The 9,168-nt window shown below is 36.1% G+C and overlaps 1 protein-coding gene across 2 annotated transcripts; it reads left to right on the top strand.

Moving 5' to 3' along the window:
• The first annotated feature begins 2,022 nt into the window (after positions 1–2,022).
• On the top strand, positions 2,023–9,113 carry LOC135586687 (cycloartenol-C-24-methyltransferase 1-like). Of its 2 annotated transcripts, none has more exons than XM_065166507.1 (13): positions 2,023–2,052; positions 5,026–5,139; positions 5,588–5,654; positions 7,053–7,126; positions 7,255–7,339; positions 7,419–7,474; positions 7,703–7,757; positions 7,881–7,928; positions 8,015–8,098; positions 8,202–8,402; positions 8,474–8,599; positions 8,692–8,789; positions 8,882–9,113. In XM_065166507.1, the coding sequence occupies exons 2-13, from the start codon at positions 5,057–5,059 to the stop codon at positions 8,940–8,942; spliced, it is 1,038 nt and encodes a 345-aa protein (XP_065022579.1). In that variant the 5' UTR covers positions 2,023–2,052; positions 5,026–5,056; the 3' UTR covers positions 8,943–9,113. The 2 variants fall into 2 exon arrangements, with proteins under 2 accessions (XP_065022579.1, XP_065022584.1); XM_065166512.1 differs by lacking the exon at positions 2,023–2,052 and adding an exon at positions 3,752–4,644.
• Positions 9,114–9,168: the final 55 nt, after the last annotated feature.

Genomic DNA, 9,168 nt, shown 5'->3' with positions numbered 1-9,168 from the left:
TCTGAGCCGAGAAGTACCAAAGTTCAAGAAAAAACCGTTGCAAAAATTCTTGACAACAATTGCTAGAGGTACGTTATTTCATTTCCGCATTAGTTTTTATTGTGTTTCTATTATAATAATTTAGAAACACATTTTTGCATCAAATATTACTAACAGAGGAGCCATCATGCAACTTCTACATGACACACTTCTTTCTCGTCTGATTTGGTGAGGGGATATAAAGGAATAAATGTGATTTCTTTTGTGCTATCGACTTCCTGATTGAGATTCTCATGCTTTCAATTTTGGCTTATCCCCTAATCACAGCGAGAAGTCCTCAAAGTGGATTAACTGCAGAGAACTCTCATCATAGATTACAATGTCGACTCACATAAAAGAATGTCTATAGGTGGTTCCATTTATTCTAACATCTTTTCATAAGCCTTAAATATAAAGAAAATAATAATAATATGAAACAGGAAAATACTCTTATCAAATACATTGTATTTTGTATTTTTGGAGAAGATCAAATTTCGGATTTGCTTATCGAGTAATCCCCCTTCTTTATGTTCCATTTCTTGTAAAATGATTACATTCCATTTATAGATTTACAAAAACTCTCTAAAATAACGAAAATCTATTTAAATATTAAATAACTAAAATTATTTTGCTTTGATATCAAATCTTAAGTAGGTCGAGTAACAATAAGTTTATTTTTAATTTTTATATAAAAAATAAAGAGAAAAAATAACATAGAACACTTATGATAAAAATCCTGTGCCTCTAGACATTATGCACATGAACTATGAAATCATATCATCAGGAAAAACATATAATATAAAATTTTTAATATTATATTATAATATTTTGATCTGTTTTAATGGTCTTTTATTATAAGAAAAAATAATAAGGAGAAAAATAAGATCAAATAAAATTGTAGTTGGTTTTTTTTTTGGGAGTAATTGACTTTCAGACTCACTTTTTATGGGAGTAATGATAATATACTTTTGGTATAGATTGATAATTTTTCCCCTCCTTTTGTTCATTTATTTTTTATAATTAATTGAAAAAAATAAGGTTTTGAGCTACTTTACACTATTAACTTGTAGATTTGGTGAAATAACTTCTAAAACAACTCTTAGGTTAAATGTCTCATAACTCTTAGGATAAATGTCTCTTATCTCCGCTCATCTCACACATGAACGATGGAACATATATCCTCATACCCTGCACACATACAAGAAGCAACTTAATTGTGACTTTATTTTTTATGTTTCAATATAATATTTTGATATCTTTTTATAGGCTTAAATATAAGAAGAGAAGATGAGTTTCAATATAATATTTTGACATCTTTTTATAGGCTTAAATATAAGAAGAAGAAGAAGAAGAAGAAGAAAACACTAACAAGAAGAAACATACAGTTGTATAGGGCTAACCAAATATATTGTTTTTGGTATTCTTAAAAGAAATTGAATTTTCAGATTTGCTTATCAAACTTCGTCATCCAGATAATCTCTCTTTCTTGTACATTCTTTCCCTATTTTCATTATTTATTTTATTTTTTTGTTCATAGTCTATTTAAGGAAAGAAGATTAAAATATTCTATATGCTGTATCGCGACAACTTATAGAAATTGAAAGACTCCCTAAACTAATATAATTTTATTTAAATAAAAATAATTAGAAATATCCTACAAGATAATGGATGATACATCTAATATCATGCATATCATTGTGAATTTTGGCGAATTCAATTGTAAACATTTCTATAGGTGTGTAATCGGGTGGCCGATTGAGTTGATTAGTAAACTTAAAAGTTTTTTTTTTGTTTAACAAAGATTATTTTTCTAAAAAAATATCGAATATAGAAAACATAAATTGCAAGAGAATCATATTTTATAGGTTCATGCATCTTTTCCCTTTCTCTTTCATACCAGTAATGTCATCGTATAACGTCATTTATTATCTAATAAAGGGCTGCAGAATTAGGACTAATCCTCTTCTCCGTATATATACATACTGCATCACCACCACTTTCGAAGACTGTCCAGCTTCGCCAAGAGGGAGAAAGGTAGAGATTCATATTTTTTTATTGCTCCTGTCTTATATGGAAAATATAATGTTTTATCTCTGTAGCATCGATCCTTTTGCTACAATTTTTCTTTATATATAATTTATGGATGTTTATAATGCTTTGATCGACATGAATATCTTTTATTATTGATGTGTATTAGTGCGAAACTAAGATAGGGGAGGGGGAGTGTAGTGTTTCCACGATTAGATATGATTTAACTATACTTGAAGTCTAAGTATGATTTATGAATTATGAATCAGTAAATTTTGTAAATTGAATTTTTCTTTCCCTAAATCATAATAGATTCGAGTTTATTTGGATTGATTGTAAACAAAAAACAAAAAAAAAAACTAGTTATTTGATATTATATATTTAATTACTTAAGTGATTTTAGAAAAAAAAAGAAAAAGGATCAGCAACTTGATGTTTTATCTTAATCAGTTTGGACTTACTATGATGTCATATAAAATTTAACATAAGTCAACTTTGAACTTATTGTTGATCCTTCTAGCATAATAAAATCATGATGGATAAGGGCTACTTTGAAAGGAAAAACAAAGGTGTATTAGGGTTTTGTATTTAAGGTTTTCTATACTCTTTATTTATACAAAAAATAAAATAGGATCTAAAAAAATCTCATGACCAATAATGATAGTAATAATAATAATAATAATAATAATAATAGTGAACAAAGAGAAAAGAATAAGAAACAAGAATAATAAGGAAAGAAAGAAGAAAATAGAAATACTAACTAAATATATATAAATAAACAAAAAGGAAAAGAAAACAACGATCTACACGCAATAAGGATATAGCAATAAGAATAAATGATAAGAACAACAATTATAAGAAGAAGAAGAAGAAGATGAAGAAAAAGGGTAGGAAAGATTTCTTATCCTAGAGTAAAAATTATTTGTTCTCATTTGAGTCTATCGGTTTTCCAAATTAATCTTGTCATAAGATAGTTGTCATTCAATCAAGTTAGAAGAGAGACACCATAATAGTCTTTTGATCATCTAAGGAATCTCAAGCATGTTGATCACCATTTTATCATGAATCAACAGTGCAATCAATAGACACTTTCTTTTGCCTCTCGAAATGATTACAGCTCAACCAAAGGTACACCAATCACTGTGCTGAGATCTATAGACCCAACAAAATAAAAGGAAAAAGGAACGATCAAAACTTTTATAGCATAATTATTGATGGTCGAGGGTGATGCTATCTATCTATCATAGTCTTTTGATCATCTTAAGGAATCTCGAGCATGTTTATCACCATTGTATCATGATTCAACAGTGCAATCAATATACACTTTCTTCTGCCTCTCAAAATGATGATCACAGCTCAACCAAAGGTCACTGATCATTGTGCTGTGATCTAAACCCCGAAAAAATAATAGGAAAAAAGAACGATCAAAACTTTTATAGCATGATTATTGCTGATTGAGGTTGATGCTATCTATCTGTGTGTAGACTCCATAATAGTCTTTAAGCAATCTCAAGCATATGTATCACTATTCAACAGTGCAATCATTATATACTTTTCTTTTACCTTTCAAAATGATTGCAGCTCACCCAAAGGTCACCGATCATTGTGGTGAGAACTGAGCCCAAAAAAATAATAGAAAAGAAGATCAATCAAAACTTGTATAGCATAATTACTGTTGGTCGAGGGTGATGCTATTTATGACTCCATATCTTCCTGTCCCCTAAAAAATATAAAATATACATATATATATACTACATGTCAATAAACAAAAAGTATTCACTGCCAGTCAATCTTATTTATTGTAAGGAAAGCTCCTGCAACATATATATGTACATACACAATATGTATGTACACAAAAAGCAAAAGAAACTACACAGATGTCAAGGGTGATTGATCATGGACATCCATGCACAATAAGCACACACAATCTTCTGGGAGATGTAGACGTACACGGCAAAAGAGAAGCTCATGAGCAGTACGTCCTTCCAATCCCCCTTCTGCTTGGGTGACAAGCCCTCCATCAGTCCCGTCCCCAGCTTGCCAGCCTCACCGTACATCTCCACCAACAGCCCCCTCCATGACTTCCCCTCCTTGCTTCTCCGCTTCTCCTTCTCATTCTCTCCCCCGCCCCCGGCAGGCCCCGCCGACAGCTGGCTTCGGCATGGCGGAGACTGCTTCACCACCCTGGGGGTGGGCTTGATGGGGTGGAGGCGACTGCTGTGGACTCCGCGAAGAGGAGGGCCGAACGAGAGAGCAGCCATGGGAGGATGGCTTTGCCGTATGGGGATGTTCCTCTCCCGGCGGTCGACCGATGAGATATGGGCTGTGGGCCATCATGTGTGACTGCCATGAAGGAGAGGATAAGTTTCAATAATACCACACATAAATCCAACAGCCGGGAAGAAAATATCTGTCGGCTCAGCCAATTAAAGAACAGCAAGCTCGATCTGAACTCGAATCTATCCTTAAATGGACTTGGCTCAGCTGCACCCTTGGATCGATCCGATCACCACGGACGCACCCGATCTCGGTTGAGCTCGGTCGGATTCCCGCCTCGTTCGCGCGCCACAGTGTCAATATTCTCACGTAGAGGCAAAAGTACGTATCAGCAATGCTAATGCGTCGATCAGCCATTGCCTTTCATATATGTTCCTCCCTCCAATTTCATTATGGTTTGTATTTTTGCCAATGTTAATTCTCCTTTTTGAATCCATGAGATATTATTTCTAATGTTACCGCAAGTAAAACTAATAGCGGGAACTGTAAACATAACTAATCTTCGAACCGTCCAAATCCATCGCATGGTTTCTTGATGTCTGTCTTTCTGTACAATTTTAAGTGGGTCTTGTTTTAAAGAACTCGGTGGCCTTTCTTTTCAGAACCCAACTGCTTCTTTTGCTGCATTATTAATCTAACTGAATGCTATATATTTAACTCTATCTAGTCGTCTTTGATTCTTCCCATAGTTTGTATCAACAGACTCGGTGGACAACAGAGTGGTGATCGCGAGATGTCGAAATCCGGTGCTATGGATCTCGCTACGAGAGTGGGAGGGTCGATCAAGAAGGAAGACGTGCAGTCCGCTGTGGATCGGTATATTTCTCTGTTCATCTTATTCAGGATCAGTTCTGTTTGGCATGTCATTCTTAGGCTGCAGCGAACAGCGCTTAAGTACCAGCTTTTGCACTGAACTGAAACCTTGATTTGTGACTGCACTGCAACTTGGCTTGCGGATGCTTTAGCGCATTAGATGCGTCCTTGTTTTCCCCTGTGAAAGCATGTACCCTGGTGAATCCATGTTGCCGCATCCTTACATCAAATAAATGTTGCAAGAAAATGGTAGTGGAACTAATCACCTTTTCCGATCACTGGCCTAAGAAGGAAGGCATGATTTTTGTGATGCAAAAAAATGTTGAAATTTTTTTCGAGTCGGCCTCGTATTTGCTCCGCGATACTGTGCACTTGGCTTAAAGATTGCAGTTTCCTGAGGCATAAATTTTCAGAGTGATGAGTATTTTTCGATGCCTTACTGTTTGTTTAGGTACGAAAAATATCATGTCTGCTTTGGTGGTGAAGAGGAAACAAGAAAAGCAAACTACAGTGATATGGTATGTTATTTGCAAACTGGACTGCCTATCCGATCATCTATGCGCCTCAATTGTATTGCCTAGCATAGGACATGCCAAATTTTCTGCCTATTCAAGTTATTTTTCAGGAATCAGGATTGATTTGTATGAAGTCCAAGTTTCATTCTTTATCTTCTTCTTTTTTATGAGAAATTTATTTGGACACTGAAACTGTATTCGCTGTGACTTTTAAGAATTACCATCGCATAGGCATGACATTTTAAGGTGAAATAATAATATATATTCGTGATCAAATGCAGCATAGAGTGACAATTATGCTGCTGTTGTCACTTTGACTACTTCAGACCCATTGGTGTCCTGCAGATTTGAAGTTTCATGTGCATGATTGAATTTTCAGTAATCTTTGTGAAACATTAGTCATATTTTGCTCCGTCAACGGGTCAATTTATTTTTATGAAGCATAGAGTGACAAGTTTAGGAATCAGGATTGATTTGAATGAAGTACAAGTTTCATTCTTTATCTTCTTCTTTTTTTATGAGAAATTTATTTGGACAATGAAATTGTATTTGCCATGACTTTTAAGAATTACCGTCGCATCCGTTATGACATTTTAAGGTGAAATAATCATATATTCATGATCAACTGCAGCATAGAGTGACAATTATGCTGCCGTTGTCACTTTGACTACTTCAGACCCAATGGTGTCCTGCAGATTTGAGGTTTCATGTGCATAATTGAATTTTCAGTAATCTTTTTGACATGTTTGTGCTCGGTCAACGGGTCAATTTATTTGTATGAAGCATAGAGTGACAATTTTAGGAATCAGGATTAATTTGTATGAAGTACTACCAGTTTCATTCTTTATCTTCTTTTTTATGAGAAATTTATTTGGACACTGAAACCGCATTCGCTATGACTTTTAAGAATTACGGTCGCATCCGTATGACATTTTAAAGTGAAATAATCATATATTCGTGCTCAACTGCAGCATAGAGTGACAATTATGCTGCTGCTGTTACTTTGACTACTTCAGACCCATTGTTTGTTCTGCAGATTTGAAGTTTCATGTGCATAGTTGAATTTTCAGTAATCTTTGTGAAACATTAGTTACATTGTGCTCTGTCGATGGGTACTCAAATAAGCTTCCGAGAGTGACAGCAATAAGATCATGAGTTCAGGGATACAATTATAGGGAATGCGATTCTCATTCGTACGAACTACTCTCGGCTCGGACAAGCATATCTGATTTTTGTAGTTTTTTTTACCAAAGTTACAATATTACTCATTTTCATAGTTATTTGTGTTGCCAGACGTGTAGTTTGCTCCTCAAAAAAATCAAATTTGTGGCATTGCAATGAATTATTTGTTTTATCAAAAAAAGTCTTGTGACGGTTTGTGATGTCTTCCTCATACTTCAGGTAAATAAGTACTATGATCTTGCCACAAGCTTCTATGAATTTGGTTGGGGACAGTCATTCCATTTTGCTCCCAGGCATGCACTTGCCCTATACTGCTGAACTTAATTCATCCACATATCTGATTGCATATACCGATTGCATAGATTTCATGATTTTTAGTATGCAAAAACAGAAACTGAAATTCTAAGTTTATTTTCTCAAGATGGAAAGGGGAGTCTCTTGGCGAAAGCATTAAGCGCCATGAGCACTTCATTGCCTTACAACTAGGACTGAAACCTGGGATGAAGGTTGTCATCTTTCTTCTTATATTTGACTCTAATCGAGTAACTTATTTACATACACCTTCCGATTTTTGCTTTAATGCAGGTTCTGGATGTGGGTTCCGGAATCGGTGGACCTCTAAGAGAGATTGCTAGGTTTAGGTATGCTCAAATCATGAGAATGCTTTTTTTTCTTGCTGGTAATTCAGCCTTTTCTTTAACTATCTTGGCTAGAACTGGTTTCTTTGGGAACCATTGTTGATACCTTCTTACACAAGTGTGCCCATGAGATTGATACCTACTTAGAAACCTGTAGATGAGTATGGTCAGCTTGATGTCTGCTGAACATGACAATGCAATTGTGATTATGACTTCTTTGGATCTTTGCAGCTTAACTTCCGTTACAGGGATCAACAACAATGAATATCAGATTTCCAGAGGAGAAGTAAGTGCATGTCCCTTTTAAATCTGTGCATATCAGTGACATTAGCGACGGCCTTTCTAAGTCTAGTTTTACATATTTCACTCATTTTAATTTTTTTGGGGTTCTAACAAATATCATTTTCAGGAGCTCAACCGATTAGCGGGATTAAGTCATTCGTGCAACTTTGTTAAGGTCTGTTTCAATCCTTTATATGATTAGTGGTGTATTCTATTTCTTTCTTTCCAAATCTTCACGTAAAGAAGAGAACACAAGTGCAGGCTGACTTCCTGAAAATGCCATTTTCGGATAACGAGTTCGACGGCATCTACGCGTTCGATGCACTTTGCCATGCACCAGATCCAGTATGTTTTCTCTTATGAGTTTGTCTCGGCTATTTTCGGATTAATGGTGACCATCTCTTGATACAATCATGGGTGATCTTGGACTTGTGACATACATGAGCAGGTAGCCTGCTACAGAGAGATCTGTAGGGTGCTGAAGCCCGGCCAGTGCTTTGCCGCATCTGAATGGTTCATGACCGATCACTTCGATCCAAACAACCAAAGTCACCAGAAAATAAAGGCCGAAATCGAGCTTGGCAATGGACTCCCAGATATAAAGACCACTAGAGAATGTGTTGATGCACTGAAACTTGCAGGATTCGAGGTAAAAAGGATCACATGCCCCTCATCAGTCTGGCACATGTTCACATCCTCTTTGCTTGGCTTCCTTTTAAGGTCGTATGGGCGAGGGATCTTGCGGTGGATTCTCCTATACCTTGGTACTCGCCATTGGATGTAAACCGGTTCTCCCTCAGTGGCTTCCGCTTGACGGCTTTTGGGAGAGGGATTACTAGAGCCATGGTAGAGAACGCTTCCACTTATCCAAGACCAGATCACAGTCCGACGCATTTGCTCTTGTTGAAGTGGATAATGCTTGCTGTTTTATTTTGAAGGTCAAGGCTCTGGAATTTGTTCGCATTGCGCCGGCAGGAAGCGCGAGAGTCTCATCATTCCTGGAGACGGCCGCCGAGGGGCTTGTGGAAGGTGGAAGGTGAGACAGATTGCTACGTTTGTGCTTGTAGAGACACCATCAGATATCGGTGGTTCTTATTGAGGTGGCCTCCAATTTGTTTCTTGTTGCAGGAAGGAGATCTTCACACCAATACACTTCTTTTTGGCCAGAAAGCCTCTCTCACGTTCTTGAGAAAGTTCAAGGCTCTGAATTTGCTAGTTGCACAAGTGCCGTGCGATCTCGCAAAGTCTAAAACTACAACACTGGTCATTAACTATTTTCGTTTTCCAACTTTGGATGTTGTTGTTGGAAACTTTGGTTTGCATCCTCGGGGATCAATAATTACTTGGTGTTCAGTTTTCATCTCTATCTATCTCACACACACATGAAAAACTATATTTATTGTTTGATGACAGAA

Source organism: Musa acuminata, chromosome BXJ1-4, assembly GCF_036884655.1.
Source record: "Musa acuminata AAA Group cultivar baxijiao chromosome BXJ1-4, Cavendish_Baxijiao_AAA, whole genome shotgun sequence".
Classification (NCBI taxonomy): Eukaryota; Viridiplantae; Streptophyta; class Magnoliopsida; order Zingiberales; family Musaceae; genus Musa; species Musa acuminata.
The sequence above is the reverse complement of the archived record's forward strand: the minus strand, read 5'-3'. Positions and strand labels throughout refer to the sequence as shown.